The following is a 16435-nucleotide window of genomic DNA, read 5'->3' on the forward strand; positions in this document are numbered from 1 at the left end:
GGACATGAAATTTGTCAGAAGTCACGTGCGTTAGAAGTTCGGTATCGATACTTTGAAGACCTTGAAGGCTCGCGTGCGACACATTCGGACACAATGTCTAGCTGGGAGGAAGATCAAAGCACGGGTTTTACAGTAAGCACTCAGCGCACGGACACGACTCGACACGGATCCCGCGAAACTCGATCCGACGCGCGTCGATTTTTCGCATTTAGGGCGACGGATGGAACGAATCGACGAACCAAACGAGCAAATGGAACGAAACGAACAGCGGCGGCGCCTCGAAGACCTACGGGGGGGAAAGCCGCGGCAAGAGAGGTGAGAATAGAATCTAAAATGGCGCTCGTTCACGGCCACGTGCTCGGCACGTTCGTCTCCTTAGGCGGCGGTGGAGGCGGCGGCGGTAGCGGCTGCTACAAGTGTGGCGAAGAAGGCCACTTTTCGCGCGATTGCCCGAACTCGGGAAGCGGCGACGGTGAGTGATAACGATCGGGGCCCCCTAAAGGGGAGACGAACACAAACACCGCACTGCGTAGGCGGGAAGAAATCTGGAGGCGGCTGCTACAAATGCGGCGAAGAAGGACACTTTTCGCGCGAATGCCCGAATTCGGAAAGCGGCGACGGTGAGTGGTAACGATCGGGGGCCCCCTAAAGGGAACAAAGATGTGTACGTAGGCGGGAAGAAATCTGGCGGCGGAGAATGCTACAAGTGCGGCGAAACGGGCCACTTTTCGCGCGAGTGCCCGAATAATGAATCGTCAGGTGAAAAAGGAAACAAAGGTACGTTGAATGAAATCGCGTGAGAGAATGTCGCGAAACTATAGGCGTTCCCCGATGGAATGCGAGGCGGGGCACGCGCGTAAAATTTTTTCTTCGTGTAGGGAATTGCTACAAGTGCAACGAAGCCGGTCACATGGCGAGAGATTGCCCAAACAACAATGAATCCACCAGTACGTGTCAACGTTCACGTGACTGAGCACGTGGCCTAGTATTTCACTCATCCATGTATTCAGTTGCACCTGATGGGTCTACGCGCCCTCCCATCTACGTTCCGCCGGCTCCGTCTGAAGAGGAAAGCGACATATTTCAAACGATAGCCAGAGGAATCAATTTCGAGAAATACGACAAGATTCCCGTGGAGGCAACCGGAAGCAACGTCCCACGTCACGTGAACAGCTTCGCAGACGCTCAACTCAACGAAGCGGTCATGCTCAACGTCACAAAAGCAAACTACGTCAAACCGACGCCCGTTCAAAAGTACGCCATCCCATGCATCATGAATGAACGCGATCTGATGGCATGCGCTCAAACGGGATCCGGGAAAACAGTAAGAAAAAACTATTATTGATTTTTATTAATTATTGATTTTTTAGGCTGCGTTTCTGCTTCCAATTATTAGCAATATTTTGCATGAGGGGGTCCAAGGAAGTTCCTTGGATCCAGTCCAATCTCCCCAGGCTCTTTGCATTGCTCCGACGAGAGAACTTGCTATTCAAATATTCATGGAAGCAAGGAAGTTCTCTTACGGGACTATGGTGAAACCAGTTGTGATTTATGGAGGAACAAGTACGGGACATCAGATGCGGACTCTCGAGAGAGGTTGCACTCTCTTGGTTGCTACACCAGGACGTCTCAAAGATTTCAGACAGAGAGGAAAAGTAAGAAAATTAAAAGAAATTATAATGATTTAATTAATTCAAATTAATCATTTATTCTTAGATCTCATTTTCCAAGATCAAATATTTGATTTTGGACGAAGCGGATCGTATGCTCGACATGGGCTTCGAACCGGAAGTGCGTGCTTTGGTTGAGCAAATGGGAATGCCATCCAAAGAGGAACGTCGCACCGTCATGTTCTCCGCCACGTTCCCGGAAGAAATACAGAAGTTGGCTCAAGATTTTCTCCACAATTACATCTTTTTGACGGTGGGACGCGTGGGCGGAACAAGCTCGGATATCGATCAGAGAGTCATTGCTGTTGGCCAATTTGAAAAACGAGATCAACTCGTGGAAATTCTTCACGCTTCAGGTAAAACTATGACGTCATAATCTCATTTATTAATTGATTTTTGTATAGGTTCAGATCGCGTTCTCGTGTTCGTTGACACAAAGAGAAATTGCGATTTTTTGGCGGTTTTTCTCTCTCAAACCGGCTTCCCCACGACTAGCATTCACGGGTAAATTAATCAGTATTTTAATCCGATTATTAATTATATTCATTTAGTGATCGTTATCAGAGAGAAAGAGAAGAAGCGTTGGGCGATTTCAAATCCGGGCGTTGTCCGGTTTTGTGTGCTACAGCTGTAGCAGCTCGCGGCCTGGACATCCCCAATGTGAGTCACGTGGTCAACTTTGATCTGCCGACTGATATCAACGAGTACGTGCATCGTATTGGTCGCACGGGGAGAATTGGAAACAAAGGTTTGGCCACGAGTTTTTTCGACGCGGAACGTGACGCGCCTCTTGCGCGATCTCTTATAAAGATTCTTAGTGATGTAAGGAGGCGTGGGGAGTCGGGTTTGGGTTATTGATTTATTGATTTTTGTATAGGCACTTCAAGATGTTCCTACATTCCTTGAAGAATCAGCTCAGGGATCTCTTGGATCGAACTACGGTCCGCGTGGAGGACCATTTGGTGGTCGCGACACCAGAAAGGTAACATTTAATAAATAAATAATTAATTAATATTTATTTGTTCTTTTTTTAGTTTCAGGATAGAGGAACTAGTGGTGATGATTGGGCCTCGACGTTTCAGACGACAACTTCTGCTCCAGCGGAAGAGAGCTGGGACTAAAGGTCCAGGATCAAGACTTGACGTTTTTTTGTTGTGTTTTCCTCTAGACTGGGGGTTCTGATTTCGTTTTTTGCGCGTTTGCGTGTTATATTGGAGTTCTAGCTAATGAATATTTCTTCTTTACGGTGTGCCGTAACGTTTTGGTCTCATGGAGTTCGCTGCGAATTTGTCGTTTCTCTTTCGCGAAGTGGCGTTTCTTGAGCGGTTTTCGAAAGCGAGGGATTCGGGTAAGGAGAAATGAGCTGAATGCGGTGTTCTAGCGTTCGGATTTAGGATTTCGCGGAGTGGAGTGCGCTTTTCCTTACGATGTCGATCTCGACGAGCTCGTTCGAGCGAAAGAAGAGGCCAACGTGGAGCAAATTCTTCTCAACGCTCCTCCAGGTCGAAATAAATCGAAAGGGGGGCCCCCATTCTTGATTTTCTCATGTTGCAGGTGATTGGTCAGCTGGAGAACGGGGACTTGGAGTGCTGGCGGGAAGAGAGGACGAATTTCGAGAAAAACTGCTTCTCGCTATCAAATATTGCAGAGCACTGGACTGCAAAAGGTACAAAGGCGAGTCGATCAATAAATCAATTAAAAAATGCTTATTAGATTGCACGTGATGGCTGGCATTGCGCCAGCCGGGGACCGAGAAGAGTGTGGAAAAATCTACAGAAAAAATTTGGGAGTGGCAGCTGAATTGCTGGAAGAGGTATTTATTGATTATGACATATATGTATAGATAGAGATTTTTAGCTTAGAATGGAATCACTCTTCTTATTGAACCCATAACAACAATACCCGGATATTATCTGACAAGTCCCAAGCAAGGTAAACACTGTGATTAATTAAATTTGTTGCAAATTTAATTTATCTCTAGCATTGGAAATTGTTGAGTTTGTTGGTCATCCAAATTTGAAAATTCTCTACGTAATGCTGACGTCACAGTTTCTAATTTTAATAGAATTTCTTTTAGGACATATTTCATGCACAAAGGGCGGAAGGAAATCTCTCATCATTTATTGAAACCAATATACAACACATAGGTACTACTAATAAAATAACTAGATTATTAATTATTGATTCTCCGTAAAGGACATGTTCAAGTGAGTCAAGTTCCCCTGCGAAATGAGCCAAATAACGAAGGAGAAATCAACTATCCGTTTCTCTTTGACTTCCTTTGCAAAATTGGCTACAAAGGCTGGATCGGTTGCGAGTACACTCCCAAAGGTAACCATGACAACAACAAACTACACATCGATTTTATTTCTTTATAAGGAAAAACTGAAGACGGATTAGCGTCCTACAAATAAATTTATGACTCGAAACACGAATGGAATTGAAAAATTGGTATTGTACATGCACGTCTATTATTTTCTAATTGGCTGGTCGGAGGTCTGTCAGAATGCCCCAAATGTCATAGAGAAATTCATCCGGGAATTCAAAATCAGCTAGGCCTTCGTCGACGGCGCATGCGAATTCGTCGATGTTTTTCTTATCTCTTGCTGAATCGATAAGAGTTTTTGCTAAAGAGAAAGAATATATTGATTGTGAGGGCGTGGTAAAGTGTGAGGTAAGAGTCTCTCTTACATAGTTCCAAGTCGCGAATTCCCATGAAACTCTCTAGTAAATCGTCGACTTTCAACGCCGCCTTTTGCTCCCATGGTTTATCCTAAAAAATAATTTTTTTCGTGTGGGCGTGGTTGAGTGTGTGTGCGCGCGCGCTCTGACCGTTTCTACGACAGCCGGGCCTTTTGATCTTAGCCGTAGAGTCGTTTTCCCGGATCCCACTGCCGCGTCAATATCCTTATCAATATCTTTTTTTTCGTTTTCGTTTTCCGTAGCGACGGCGGCGGCGACAGCTGCGACTGCAGCCGCTTTGGCCTGTCCGCCGCTACGAGAAATCGAACGTGGAGCAATCGAATCTTAAACGGTAATATTTGTTATTGATTCGTTTGGAGAACGCGCGCGCGCTAACCGAACGCTTTCTTCGGTTCTACTAGTTTCATGGAGAATTCGGAGTGCTGAGGCAATTCTTTGAGCATCTTTGCGACTTCGAAGTGCCTCGCACCGACGAGATTCCTTCCTTGAACCTACGCAGTGAAATTCAGTGACGCCAATCGAGATCCCGTATACTTATTCGTCACACCGATTCAATGTGATCGCCCACGTGCAAATCGGGATGGTTGTCGGCGATGCTTCCCTCTTTCGTGCGTTTGATAAAAGCGAATCCGGCGCCGTTATCGGTGATGGTAAGCCCGAGAGACACGTCGCTCTTGACGAGTCGCACTTCCTTCGCGTTTCCGCGCACGTGCGCGAAGATGAAGTCTTCCAGACCGATTTGGCCGCCGAGCAGGCGCGCCATGTCAACTTTGTGCGTGTTTAGCGTGCAAAAGAGAATCTAGTAGGGAGAGGTAGCTCGTAGAACTTGAGAATAACGAAGAGAGAGCGATCTCCCCATCACATAGAGTTTATTAGCGACACGCCTACTGCGCGTTAGGACCACTCGCGTAGAGATCGCGCGTCGTACTTCGAACTCGTTTTATGTACCTCGTTTGGTCTCATTTTGAATGCTTCTGCAATTCGACCGTAGAGTTCCTTTACGTTGGCGAAATCGCGAACTTTTTTCGTTGGGCTCCCGTGCGCTAATTGGACGTGAAAAACGAGTTCTTGGGCGGTGACGGACATCGATGTTGGACGTTGTTGATGCGCTGGTCCCGCTTTCTGTTGGGGTGGAGGAGGAGGGAGGGGCTCTGCCATTGAGCTTGACGATTTTCGACGAGATTTCTTCTTTTCGTCGCTTTTCCGAAAAAACGGCATCGCTTTCACTACGATAACGAATGAACGCGTAGTGAAGCCAAAACGCTACTGTACCAGCGACTCGGCCACGCCTTCGCTCCGGGCGTTTCTCGTTGATGATTACGTCACGTATACGTGCATGTATAACGCTTCCGGGCTTCTCACGATATCAATCTGTGTCGACGTTTAGACGTTTCGAGTTGTTGAAGCATTTGTAGAATGGCAGCGACGTGCGCGGCGGCGCGATCGTCATCGCATCAACTGCCGCCTACTCGTACGGTCGGCGCCAGCGCCGCCGACGCGACAAGAACGGGTGGGGGCGTCGGAAACATTCCCGCGATCGGTCGCACGTACATGGCCTTTCGCGACGCCGTACGAAGCCTCTACAATTTCGCCGACTTCGAATCGGAAATCCTGAGCTCAGGCTTTCAGGGAATCGTCTATAAGGTAAAGAAGAAATAACGAAGTCCCCTCTTTCGACCCTGAGGCTGTTTTTCTTCTTAGGTGACCGATCAGCGAACGCGGCAAGTGATGGTTCTTAAGAAGAATAAAGAGAAGAGCAATCGTAAACGAAGTCTTCAGGAAATACAGATACTCAATAAGCTGGACCACCCTAACATCGTAAGGTGAGTCGTTTCCGGGGTGGTCACGTGTCGATGCGGGGGCGTAGTAGATAACTGTTTCCTTATTTGGTTCTAAGATATGTGGGGGCGTGCGTTTGGGAGGGACAGCTGCATCCACTTACAGAAGTGAGTCGCGCGGGTTAGGGATCCATTTCGTTCACGCGTTTTATATACGGGGGTTTTTTCTCTAGTTTGTCAATGGAGGGAGTATGTACGATTTATTGAGAGATAAGACAAGGGAATTGTCGTGGAATACGAAAATGAAGTTTGCCCGTGACATTGCACTGGGCATGGCCTATCTTCATTCGAAGAAATTCTATCATAGAGATCTAGCGAGCAAAGTGCGCTAATTTAATTAATTTAATTAGATTAATTAGTATTGATTTTTAGAATTGTCTTCTACGTAAATCGGACAATGATTTCTATACGGCTGTTGTGGCGGATTTTGGTTTAGCCGGCGAAATTCCCCTGACTGAAAACGACGAAGTGGACGAAAAAGAGGAGAAGAGAGGATCCAAACGCATATCTGTAGTGAGTCACGTGAATCCGGAAGACGGAACGAACGAAGTCCGAATCGACATGGCACCAACAACGGATATAGTTCAGATGAGAAATCGAGATCACGAAGCCACAACAAGGTATCATATGACATCATTAATTATCATTTATTTATTTATTTATTTTGTAGATCTAAGAGTGGTTCCATGAAGCGCGTCCAGTCAATCGTTGGAACGACGTATTGGATGGCACCGGAAGTATTACACGGAAAATTCTATTCAGAAAAAGTGAGATTATATATATTTGTTATGATCACGTGATATGTATCCACTTAGGTTGACGTCTTTTCTTATTCTATTGTACTATGCGAGATTATAGCGCGAGTCGACGCCGACCCGGATATACTGAAAAGAACAAACGTAAAAGCCCCGTATCTTATAGAGAATTAATTAATTAAATTATTTAGGATTTTGGGTTGGATGGAAATGCGTTTCGCGAACAATGTCACGTGGACGGATTACATTGTCCCAAACCCTTCATGGAACTCGTGTTCCAATGTAGCAACGTAAGAAATCGTGACGTCAGCAGCGCGAATCATCCAAGTAAGTCCTCGTTTTTTAGATTGATCCAACTAAGCGACCCCCGTTCAATCAAATCGGTCCCTATCTGAATCGAAGTCTCAAAGAAACCCCGTCGAGTCCAATTCCCTTGCGACCCCAAAGTGCCTATCTAGAGGATAGTCGTCGTCCTTCATTTTCCTCTCATTTACGCGTTAAACTTCGCTCCCCCTCCCCGGAAAACGACGTTACCCATCCGTCGCTTTCCCAGCGACATTCCATTGCCGATTTATCGAAGCAACGCTACCCGGACGATCGCAAGGCTTCGTCGGCGTCGCCTCGAAGCCTTCGTCGTAGCGTCACACTTAAAATCAGCAATAGTAGTAAGCGATTTGGTAAAGTGAAAGCCAAAACGCCGACTTTTAGAAGTTTTTTAACGTAGGGATAAAGAGGCGGATTTTTCTTTAGTTTCTAGTGTAAAGAATAGGAATAGTTGTAGGAGCGACTCTTCGCTTAGAAACGACTTCCCTTATTGACATAATAAATCGAATTAGCGACGCGCGTTAGCAACGTAATTCGATTAGCGCTTTCTCGCGCGCAAAGAACAGAGAGCATAATAGAATGACGCAAAACGCTCGATATCTCAGTCGGAGAGTTGAACGCGATGAGTTTGAGCGGTGCAGAATCGACCGATCGTCTCGAATTGGCGTCGTATACGCGTCGCGACGACGGCGGAACGAAAGCGTCGTATCTCGATCCACGTGATCGATCCAAGTCCCTGATCGAGATTTGGATACCGTTTAGCAGCGAAGGAAACGACGAAACCGACGGCAAGTCGTCGTTTACGAAACGAACAACGACATTGCCACACAAAATCAAAATGATAAACGGCGGCGGAGATGAAGACGTAAGGAGAAAGAAAATTCTCAAAAAAAAATAATTTGAGACGCGATGTCGCAGCAAAAACGCGAGCGACATCAAAGCGAACCCCAGTATACGACCACGAGTATACCCCCTATGGGAAACGATGATTCCGCTATCGATTTGGACGATCCTTCGTACTATGGCAACGTTGGAACGTTGCGTTCGCAATCGAGTTGGAAAAGTGGCGTTACGACGCCCCATTCGCTTTCGTCGACGCTCCTACGACAGGGCTCCGTCATGACGAATCCGTACGATCGTTACGCCGTCGACGACGAAAAGGAGGAGAAGAAACGTCGATGCTATCCGTGGCTTCTCTGTTGTCTCATTCTCTTTATTCTCGCCGCCGTTGCCGTCACGCTCGCCGTTCTCTTGACGACCATACTGAAGCGTGAGACTTTGTCGCGCGCCCACGCGTGTGAGGGGGGGATTCTAATTGAATTTTAGCTGAATCCGCTTCGGAAAAACTCGCGGGTGCCGATCCCACTTCCGTCGGCATTGTGGCGACCAATCAGACCCGTAATTCGACCGACGATTCGTAGAAAACCGTTTAATTGTATTCGTATTTAATAGTCGATGGTAATTGGTCCGTTTGGGGTGAGTGGAGTTCGTGTAATCAGCCGTGTTCTGGCGGCGAAGCGTTTCGACGTCGTCTCTGCGATAATCCGGCTCCTAGCAACGGTGGACGCGATTGCGGCGGAAGTAAGGAGGGAATGCGATTATGCAACACGGAGCCGTGTTCACCAGGTTATTAGGCGCGTCGTTTATAGAACGTTTAGGGGGTGAATTCTTCTCCTAGATGTGGTTAATGGGAGTTGGGGCGAGTGGGGGGGTTGGGCGCGGTGTAGCGCTTCGTGTGGGCAAGGCCATCAAGTGCGTAAGCGCCTGTGCAATAATCCGGAGCCCGTGGACGGGCGAAACTGCGACGGAATCAACGAAGAAGCGAAGGAGTGCAACGTTCAAGAGTGCAGCGCAAAAAGTAAGAAACATAAATCATTTTTTTAGATTATAGATAGAATATTCTATAGGATACAATGTTACGGGGAGGGTTATCGACGCTACGAGTAAAGTGGGAAAGGGGATTTCTGGGGCGACCGTTTCATTCGCTGGACGAACGACGTCTTCCAATGACGAAGGCGTTTTCTTTTTCTCAAACATCCCCGCGGCTATGTATACGCTAGTGGCAAGTGCCGACGGCTTTACACTCAATACCAAATCCATTCTGGTGGGTGATGATCTTACGTTTGAAGATGCTAGCATTCTATTGTCTCGAAACCTCGTCGAAAGAGGTATCTAGTGTCATTTCTAGAGGGAGGAGAATTTTTTTAGCTTTTTTTTTTTCTCGCGCGCGAAGGGTTTCGAGTTGTTCTCGCGTGGGGAAGAGAGCCCAAAGATCTCGATTTATACGTTTTGACTCCCGAGGGCTGTCGGAGCTATTACAATTTCCACGAGTGCGAGGGGCAAAATAATTCGAAAACTAAACTCGACGTCGACGTCTTTGAAGGATTTGGACCCGAGACGATTACCTGTAAGAATAGGGAGCGCATTTTCTAATTAAAATACCCTTTTCCTCTTTGGTTGCTAGTGAAACAGCCTCGATTCGGAGAAGCGTATCTCGTCTATGTTGCAATATTTTCACGCGTTTCGCAATCCGACGGATCGTTTGTCGATAGCAATGCGAATATTCAATTGTACGATAATTCGGGGCTCTTGGAAACGATTCCAGTTCCCACGAGCGGTTACGACGAGTTCGATGCCTATTGGTACGCTCTCAATATTACCCCACGAAAAAACGGCGGAAAGCCGTTTGAAGTTATTAACGATGTGAGAAAGACGGAGCCTAGAGAACGAGAATATCCTCCAACCACGCCAGCTCCAGCAAGAAATGCCGATGCTCAAAAATTGCCAAATTAATTAGATTCTTATAGACATGCATGCGTTTTGATATACAGGCGTCAGAGCTATATGTTGCACTAACACGTAGAATTGCACGAAATTCTTTAGCTTTATTTCCTATTGTGTGTATTAATCAAGTGATCGATCTATTTACTCGTGCATGCGCTCAACACACGGTTTGCGCAGATAACGTTCGCTTACGTTCCAGCTCGCCTTCCGAAGCAAAACAGTCGTCCCTAAAGTCACTGCCTCTTTTCCAGTCTGCATTGGCAATCGCGCTACCGAATTCAAGTGCAACGAGTACATGAAATCTTCTAAATTCACTAGCACTGAGTACGACAACAGTTCAAGTTGTTTTTCGTATTCCGCGTCGAAACTTTTACCTCTATGATGTCGCTGTCGCTTTCCGAGCCTAAAAAACACAAAGTGAGATACTGAAAATTCATTTTTGTACGTACCTTTTGATTTTGCGTCCGTATTAGCGCCACCCAGGCTACACCGCGTGGAGGTTCGGACGCGTCGTAGCCCAGGGAAGTCTTCGCAAAGCGATGACCCCCTTCCAAAAAGTTTCGGGCGAGTTGCGGGTCCTCGGCCACTCCGATCAGTACCGCCTGGACGAGAGTCGGCCCCTAAAACCGAGTCCCCCGGCTCGTTGGTACCAAAGCCTTCGGTATGTCTTCCTGAGAAGAACCGGGCCTTGCGGAAGTGGAGAAAGGCTGACCACTGCTTGTAGGAGTCGACAATGAAGACAGTGCAATGGAGGAATCGAAGGCTCCTGGGCTGGATCATCGTCGGTCTAATCGCGTCGTTCGGGTGAGAAAAGTGCCGGCAACCAGACCATAGTTGAACACCCCCTCCAAGTCGTGCCCGCTCGAGCCTAGCGCGGGCCGTACTTGTTGACGACAATAAGACCTCGAACGATCCGTCTGCCCAGTGCGTAAGCCGAGACCGAAGCCCCCCATCGCCCTGCCTACAGGCTCCGGCACGGAATTAACCGTGGGCCACGCTGAGTTCCAACTATCCTCACTTGCCTTCTGCCAAATCTCCCGAGCCAGTCCTCTCAAGGATGAGACGCAGCGAACCGCGACGCATCCACCCTCAGCCGCAACTGAAGGAAAATCGGTGTGCACTTCGCTTTTGAACAGCGTAGCCCCGCCCAGCGCGCTCATTGGTTCGTTGGGGTCACGTGGGGCTCACCAAGCGCTCTCATTGGTTCTACTCACAATAGGTGCGAATTCGTAAACCGGTGATTGCATAAGATAACGCCTAAACGCGTGAACTTCAAGATGGCGAAGAAGAACCTCGCGGTCGACGCGGAGCTCAATCAAACGAGAAAACGACCCCAACGAGCCAGGAAAAGGAGAACGGCGTGGAATCAAGCGCGCGGCGACGAATCGGAAAGCGTTCGGCGTCTAAAGCATGCACAGCGTTTCGATCGAGTCGCCGAAGCGAAATCGAAAGGTATTCTTCACTGGCAGCCTCCTATTTCGTTGCAAAGAGTGTGCAGTAAATACTTGATTCGATTTTTCGACTTTTCGTAGCGCACGTTTCGATCAAAGATGTCCGACGTCGGATTTCGCATCAACGCCGAATACGCGAAGAAATACGAAGAGAAAAAGAAGAAAGAGGAGCTCAGCCGACGTAAAAAGGCCCAATAGTGCGCAGGAAAAAGAGAAATGAGCTCGCATTCGCAGTTCGAGACAAATACGGAGACAATTTCGAAGAAGAATCGAGTTCGTCCGAATCGGAAGACGACGATGGACGAGTTGAGGGAGAAAACGATCGTCGAATGCAGCGAAATTGTGCATTTTTTCCTCTCGTAGGGAATTACGACGAAAAATGATCGCGATTTTTTGAAGACTCTTTCTCTTCTCAAATCGAAAGATCCTCGTTTGTTCGATAAGGAGTTTAAGTTGTACGAATCGGAAGATGACGAAAGTTCGCGTGGAATTTGTTTCTTTTAAAATTAATTAATTAAATTAATTAATTAATTAGGTGCAAGTGTTGCTAGTGGCGATGAGAAGAAGCCAATGATGCTGAAGGATTTTGAAAGAGAGCAATTGCTTCAAAAAGGAAGGTTTGGGAATTTTTTTAATTTGGTTTTCTTATGTCATTTGGATTTTTAGTTTGGCTGGAATTGAAAGCGATGAAAGTGACGAAGTAATGAGAAAGAAAATTTATAATCAATAAAAATAAATAATTAACTAAGGAGGGGTATCATGGCAAAGACGTTTTGTCTTATGATGAAGAGCAGAAGCAATTGAAAGACAAGTGAGTGCAATTTCAAACGATAGAAATGATGGCGGGGACTGTGACATTGTTTCAGTTTGAAAAAATCCCTCCTGATGGCCGAAGAAGAGAGCAAGAAGGAACCCTTGCTAAAATTGAGAAAGAAAACGGAGCAAGAAAAGGCAAGTCGTAAAATCAATAATAATAATAATAGATTAATTATTTCGTTAGAGGAAAGAAGAGGATGATTATTTGGAATGGTTGAAAGGAAATCAAGATGTTAGTGTTGATGAAAAACTTGCTACAGACATGGTATGATACTCTTTGGAGAAAGGAATTGTAATTCAACGTTTTTCTTAGTCTATGTTGCAGAGCTTTTGGTCTAATCCTCTCTTGGAGGAAGATGAGAAATTTCTACGAGACTACATATTGAATAAAGGATACATTGATCCGGATTCTGATCAAATTCCGACTTATGACGAAATCGTGGCTGAGCATCATGACTCTGAGGTTCTATTTAATTAAATAGATTAATAACTATTGATCTTTTTAATATAGGATGAAGATGCTGTTGAAAAACAGGAGGAATTCGAGAGGAAGTACAATTTCCGGTTTGAAGAGCCCGGAGGAACGAATGTAGGTTGGGGATTTGGATTAAATAATTTTAATTAATGGGGGTTGGGTTGTGTTTTCGAAGTTGGTTTCTTATCCGAGAGCGATTCCTGGGAGTGTGAGGCAGGAGGACGATTCGAGAAAGAAACGGAGGAAGGAACGCGAAGAGAGAAAAGAGCGGGAAAAGGAGGAAAAGCAGAGGGAATTGAAAAGATTGAAAAATTTGAAGAAGAAAGAAATTGTCGAAAAGCTGGAGAAAATTAAAGGTGGGAGGGAAAATCACGTGACGTGAATTTATTTATTTATTTATTTATTTAGAAATAACTGGGAATGAGAACGTTGGTTTTGATGAAGACGCTTTTGAAGGAGATTTTGACGCCGAAAAATTTGACAAAATGATGGAGGTCAAAATTTCTTCATTAATTAAAATGAATAACGAATATTTTAAATTTAGGCTAATTTTGATGAAGACTACTATGCTCAAGAAGACGAAGACGAAAAACCAATTTTTGAAAAAGACGACTATATAGATGATTATGGTATCAAAAATTAATTAATTAATTAATTAATATTAGTTATGCCATTTTATTAGGAGATTGGGATGAGTGGGAAGGTCCACATGCTGAAGACCCGGATTTTAATGTATTTTGTTAAGAAAATATTAATTTTTGTCTAAATTTGATTTTTCAAGATGGATGCTGACTATGTAGCAAGTGAAGCGAGCAAGCCAAAGAGACGAAATCAATTTTCTAGCGCACTAGAGAGAAAAAAGCCCAAATTTGATCCAAGTAAGATATCATGATTATTGATTTATTTCATTACCGTTTTCACGCGAATAGACGAGAAGAAATTTGAAGACTATTTTGACGAATATTATCAATTGGATTACGAAGACATGATTGGAGACATTCCCTGCCGATTCAAATACAGAAAAGTCATTGCAAATGATTTTGGGCTATCCGCAGACGAGGTAGAGTATTATCAATAGAAAATAAATTAATTTGTATATGTATTTAGATGTTGAAATGCGAGCCAAAGGAGCTCAATAGTTGGGCGTCTCTAAAAAGAGCTGTTCAATACAGGCACGACGAAATCTTGAATTTAGACGCGTGTTTAAGCATGGGAAGTTTTAGAACTAAGGAGGAAGAAATCAGGGACTTGAAGAAGTACAGAAAGAAAGGGAAGAACGCGAAAGCGAAGCAGACTATTCTCGCGAGTTTAAAAACGTTTGTAATTAATAAAAATAATTAGAGATGTTATTATTATTATTGATTTTTTCAGTGAAGAGGAAGTTGAAGAGGAAACGACTCAGAAGAAGCAGAAGAAGAAAGGAAAGAAGACATCGAAGGAGAAAACGAAGAAATTAGAAGGAGTTTCCGAGAAGAGACTTAAAGCGTATGGAATCACAGGCAAGAGGAAGAGAAAATCAAAGAAAAAGAAGAAGACTACACCAGCGTGACGTAATCACATAAATAATTAATTAATTAATATGGGTATCGTCTTACTAAAGAATGTGGCGCAACAACAATTTATTATTTTTTAGACATGCTACAAAAGAGAGACATCTAGGTAAGTGTTCAAAATTCGTCTTTGTATTTCATTAGGCGCTCGATTTGTTGTCGTATGTCAATTGTTTGAATTTTAGTATCAAAAAATTGGACGACTTTCCCGGATCGATTTATCAAATATTTGGCGAAATTCCACGTCGGTCTTTTGCCCGTTTCTTCGTATAGATATTCGTATACGGGATGCGCGTCGGGACCCATGACGTCAATTTTCGAGAAAAGTGGAAAATTGACGTGGTAGGATCGTTTGAGAAGGGATTTGATATTTGCTTCCGTTTCCGGCTCCTGTTCGCCGAATTGATTGCATGGAAAGGCGAGAACGTTGAATCCGAACGATTTGTACTGTTTCTGAAGAGCGACGAGGTCGCGATAGTTCGATTCGGTGTAGCCGCACTCACTGGCTACGTTGACAACAAGAGATACCTTCGGCAAAACGATAAAACGTCATTTTTGAGGTACTTCTCCTACTTTTCCTGCATAATCCGCTAGATGCTTCGTTTCCCCGTCAATGTCTCTTGCAGAAAACGTATAAAAGTTGCCTGCAACGAGCGTTAGAAGACAGGAGAGGATGAAAACCCTTCGAAGCATTGTTCGCATCACGTCACGTGACCCAATACGTAATGAATCGTCTCGTTCCGTGGCTGTGTGTCGAAGAATGGCAGCAAGTCTATCGCTGGCTCTACTCGTCGGACAAAAACGATCAGAAAAAGGGAATCGAACGCATTCGATCGTGGTCGAGCCGCAGCAAAGTCCCAATCAGCGTCGAATGCACATCATCGCTTCGAGAAGCGCAACACGCGGACAAAAACGCTCGAAATGCGCCTGAAAACTACGCGCTGGCCATCATACGATTTATCAACGGCGTTACGGACGTCTATCAGCGTTCGATCTATGCGAAACCCGTGTCGAATGTGGCGAATTCGATTGGATTGCCCGAATGGCTTGTCGATCTTCGAATGGAGGCGACTCATCGGATATTGCCGTCGATTGAGACGCTGCGACGAGCCGCCGACGTCTGTCTCCAATGGCTACGAGATCATTATTGGAAAATCAAATTGGACGCTTTTAGAATTTCGAATGACGATGAAAAAAGGGATTTTGATATACGGGATGTTTTGGAGAAGTATGTCGATGCGAGAGACGGAAAGCATTTGGATGTGATTTTGAGAAATTTGTTGAAGATTGACGTTGAAGTGATAATTGAGGAGCTAATTGAATTTCCGCGTTTTGGATCCTTAGTAGAAATGCGGGACGGACTTCTCGTGGAAAAGGAAGTCTTATTTTGGAAACCTTTCGTGGTGTTTTGTCAGCAGAAAAAGAAGCGTTTTTTGCAGCTGATTATCATGGAAATGATCAAACGGATTTCCCTTGGTTGCGAGCAGAGAAATGGACTCGTTGCTTGGGTCATTTGTTTATTGGAATCCGGCTCGTCGCAAGACGTGGATCTATGTTGGCCTATTCTCGCCGAATGGTGTCTCGAGTACCCAAGTCGTCATTCGAGAGAATTCTTCGAAAGCATAAGTAGAAATTTAGGAAGGAGACCGGAAATCGAAGAATGGATTAGGAAAGCGTTGGAAGTAATTGATGCTTATGTTTATAGAGGAGGAGTAGGAGGAGGAGGAGGAGCTCTTCATAATAAGGGATCATCATCATCATCATCATCATCATCATCATCATCATCATCATCATCATCATCATCGTGGAAAGAAGTGTCATCGTTTGCGAGACAGTGGGAAGAATGTCCCATTGGTCTATTTCCCGGTCAAAAGCTCTCTAGCGATATGTTGAATTGTCCTTCGACTTCCTGTGACATCACAGTCCCAGACACAACAGGAAAAGAAGCGGAGGGCGAGCACACGACTAAAAACGACGATCGATGGTCCGACGACGATCTTATCGCACTCGAATCGATTTACGACGAATTTTGCGCTATAAACGCGTCGATTTAGGCGTTGCATGTGGAC

At 45.2% G+C, this 16435-nt stretch overlaps 8 protein-coding genes across 8 annotated transcripts; 6 read left to right on the forward strand and 2 right to left on the reverse strand.

Annotated features, from left to right (window-relative positions):
• Positions 1-13: 13 nt before the first annotated feature.
• On the forward strand, positions 14-2914 carry LOC136189950 (probable ATP-dependent RNA helicase DDX4). The gene is made up of 13 exons (XM_065978017.1): positions 14-132; positions 213-315; positions 380-472; positions 534-620; positions 673-777; positions 879-947; positions 1011-1324; positions 1371-1655; positions 1717-2026; positions 2075-2174; positions 2222-2492; positions 2548-2652; positions 2705-2914. The coding sequence occupies exons 1-13, from the start codon at positions 94-96 to the stop codon at positions 2789-2791; spliced, it is 1968 nt and encodes a 655-aa protein (XP_065834089.1). The 5' UTR covers positions 14-93; the 3' UTR covers positions 2792-2914.
• On the forward strand, positions 2914-4221 carry LOC136189966 (putative hydroxypyruvate isomerase). The gene is made up of 9 exons (XM_065978038.1): positions 2914-3018; positions 3065-3172; positions 3225-3336; positions 3384-3483; positions 3533-3602; positions 3652-3701; positions 3748-3817; positions 3867-4001; positions 4050-4221. The coding sequence occupies exons 1-9, from the start codon at positions 2940-2942 to the stop codon at positions 4082-4084; spliced, it is 759 nt and encodes a 252-aa protein (XP_065834110.1). The 5' UTR covers positions 2914-2939; the 3' UTR covers positions 4085-4221.
• LOC136189962 (PDZ domain-containing protein GIPC2-like) lies at positions 4009-6145 on the reverse strand. Its single transcript, XM_065978031.1, has 7 exons — positions 5646-6145; positions 5322-5599; positions 4921-5172; positions 4750-4864; positions 4503-4696; positions 4362-4443; positions 4009-4297 (listed from the first exon to the last, which is right to left on the reverse strand). The coding sequence occupies exons 2-7, from the start codon at positions 5589-5591 to the stop codon at positions 4149-4151; spliced, it is 1062 nt and encodes a 353-aa protein (XP_065834103.1). The 5' UTR covers positions 5592-5599; positions 5646-6145; the 3' UTR covers positions 4009-4148.
• On the forward strand, positions 5738-7823 carry LOC136189958 (dual specificity testis-specific protein kinase 1-like). The gene is made up of 9 exons (XM_065978026.1): positions 5738-6017; positions 6075-6196; positions 6271-6319; positions 6385-6534; positions 6584-6831; positions 6882-6978; positions 7027-7110; positions 7158-7256; positions 7313-7823. Exons 1-9 carry the CDS (start codon positions 5790-5792, stop codon positions 7688-7690), a joined length of 1455 nt encoding a protein of 484 aa, XP_065834098.1. The 5' UTR covers positions 5738-5789; the 3' UTR covers positions 7691-7823.
• A 71-nt stretch (positions 7824-7894) lies between these two features.
• LOC136189953 (uncharacterized) lies at positions 7895-10214 on the forward strand. The gene is made up of 8 exons (XM_065978021.1): positions 7895-8155; positions 8209-8560; positions 8617-8688; positions 8743-8916; positions 8969-9148; positions 9198-9458; positions 9524-9697; positions 9755-10214. Exons 1-8 carry the CDS (start codon positions 7913-7915, stop codon positions 10081-10083), a joined length of 1785 nt encoding a protein of 594 aa, XP_065834093.1. The 5' UTR covers positions 7895-7912; the 3' UTR covers positions 10084-10214.
• Positions 10215-11424: 1210 nt separating this feature from the next.
• LOC136189952 (protein KRI1 homolog) lies at positions 11425-14508 on the forward strand. The gene is made up of 20 exons (XM_065978020.1): positions 11425-11526; positions 11607-11706; positions 11760-11830; positions 11889-12003; positions 12061-12142; positions 12192-12225; positions 12275-12336; positions 12392-12476; positions 12526-12606; positions 12655-12804; positions 12853-12930; positions 12992-13172; positions 13225-13310; positions 13361-13445; positions 13499-13548; positions 13598-13694; positions 13746-13876; positions 13924-13988; positions 14040-14132; positions 14188-14508. Exons 1-20 carry the CDS (start codon positions 11485-11487, stop codon positions 14363-14365), a joined length of 1866 nt encoding a protein of 621 aa, XP_065834092.1. The 5' UTR covers positions 11425-11484; the 3' UTR covers positions 14366-14508.
• LOC136190147 (glutathione peroxidase 7-like) lies at positions 14484-15059 on the reverse strand. The gene is made up of 2 exons (XM_065978226.1): positions 14940-15059; positions 14484-14894 (listed from the first exon to the last, which is right to left on the reverse strand). Exons 1-2 carry the CDS (start codon positions 15057-15059, stop codon positions 14484-14486), a joined length of 531 nt encoding a protein of 176 aa, XP_065834298.1.
• Positions 15000-16420, forward strand: LOC136189960 (uncharacterized). The gene has a single exon (XM_065978029.1). It carries the CDS (start codon positions 15092-15094, stop codon positions 16418-16420), a length of 1329 nt encoding a protein of 442 aa, XP_065834101.1. The 5' UTR covers positions 15000-15091.
• The last annotated feature ends 15 nt before the right edge of the window (positions 16421-16435 follow it).

This window comes from Oscarella lobularis, chromosome 8, assembly GCF_947507565.1.
Source record: "Oscarella lobularis chromosome 8, ooOscLobu1.1, whole genome shotgun sequence".
Taxonomy (NCBI): domain Eukaryota; kingdom Metazoa; phylum Porifera; class Homoscleromorpha; order Homosclerophorida; family Oscarellidae; genus Oscarella; species Oscarella lobularis.

Coding starts and splice junctions, on each gene's coding strand:
- LOC136189953 (XM_065978021.1), top strand. CDS start 7,913: ATGAGTTTGAGCGGTGCAGAATCGACCGATCGTCTCGAATTGGCGTCG. Junction 8,689..8,742: donor TGTGGCGACCAATCAGACCC/GTAATTCGACCG, acceptor CGTATTTAATAG/TCGATGGTAATTGGTCCGTT. Junction 9,149..9,197: donor TCAAGAGTGCAGCGCAAAAA/GTAAGAAACATA, acceptor AATATTCTATAG/GATACAATGTTACGGGGAGG.
- LOC136189966 (XM_065978038.1), top strand. CDS start 2,940: ATGGAGTTCGCTGCGAATTTGTCGTTTCTCTTTCGCGAAGTGGCGTTT. Junction 3,173..3,224: donor TCTTCTCAACGCTCCTCCAG/GTCGAAATAAAT, acceptor CTCATGTTGCAG/GTGATTGGTCAGCTGGAGAA. Junction 3,603..3,651: donor TCTGACAAGTCCCAAGCAAG/GTAAACACTGTG, acceptor ATTTATCTCTAG/CATTGGAAATTGTTGAGTTT.
- LOC136189950 (XM_065978017.1), top strand. CDS start 94: ATGTCTAGCTGGGAGGAAGATCAAAGCACGGGTTTTACA. Junction 1,325..1,370: donor AAACGGGATCCGGGAAAACA/GTAAGAAAAAAC, acceptor TTGATTTTTTAG/GCTGCGTTTCTGCTTCCAAT. Junction 1,656..1,716: donor ATTTCAGACAGAGAGGAAAA/GTAAGAAAATTA, acceptor ATTTATTCTTAG/ATCTCATTTTCCAAGATCAA.
- LOC136189960 (XM_065978029.1), top strand. CDS start 15,092: ATGAATCGTCTCGTTCCGTGGCTGTGTGTCGAAGAATGGCAGCAAGTC.
- LOC136190147 (XM_065978226.1), bottom strand. CDS start 15,059: ATGCTTCGAAGGGTTTTCATCCTCTCCTGTCTTCTAACGCTCGTTGCA. Junction 14,895..14,939: donor TAGCGGATTATGCAGGAAAA/GTAGGAGAAGTA, acceptor GTTTTGCCGAAG/GTATCTCTTGTTGTCAACGT.
- LOC136189958 (XM_065978026.1), top strand. CDS start 5,790: ATGGCAGCGACGTGCGCGGCGGCGCGATCGTCATCGCATCAACTGCCG. Junction 6,320..6,384: donor AGCTGCATCCACTTACAGAA/GTGAGTCGCGCG, acceptor TTTTTTCTCTAG/TTTGTCAATGGAGGGAGTAT. Junction 6,832..6,881: donor GATCACGAAGCCACAACAAG/GTATCATATGAC, acceptor TTTATTTTGTAG/ATCTAAGAGTGGTTCCATGA.
- LOC136189962 (XM_065978031.1), bottom strand. CDS start 5,591: ATGCCGTTTTTTCGGAAAAGCGACGAAAAGAAGAAATCTCGTCGAAAA. Junction 5,173..5,321: donor TCAAAATGAGACCAAACGAG/GTACATAAAACG, acceptor TCTCCCTACTAG/ATTCTCTTTTGCACGCTAAA. Junction 4,298..4,361: donor AATTCGCGACTTGGAACTAT/GTAAGAGAGACT, acceptor CTTTCTCTTTAG/CAAAAACTCTTATCGATTCA.
- LOC136189952 (XM_065978020.1), top strand. CDS start 11,485: ATGCACAGCGTTTCGATCGAGTCGCCGAAGCGAAATCGAAAG. Junction 12,805..12,852: donor CTGAGCATCATGACTCTGAG/GTTCTATTTAAT, acceptor TTTTTAATATAG/GATGAAGATGCTGTTGAAAA. Junction 13,173..13,224: donor AAAGCTGGAGAAAATTAAAG/GTGGGAGGGAAA, acceptor TTATTTATTTAG/AAATAACTGGGAATGAGAAC.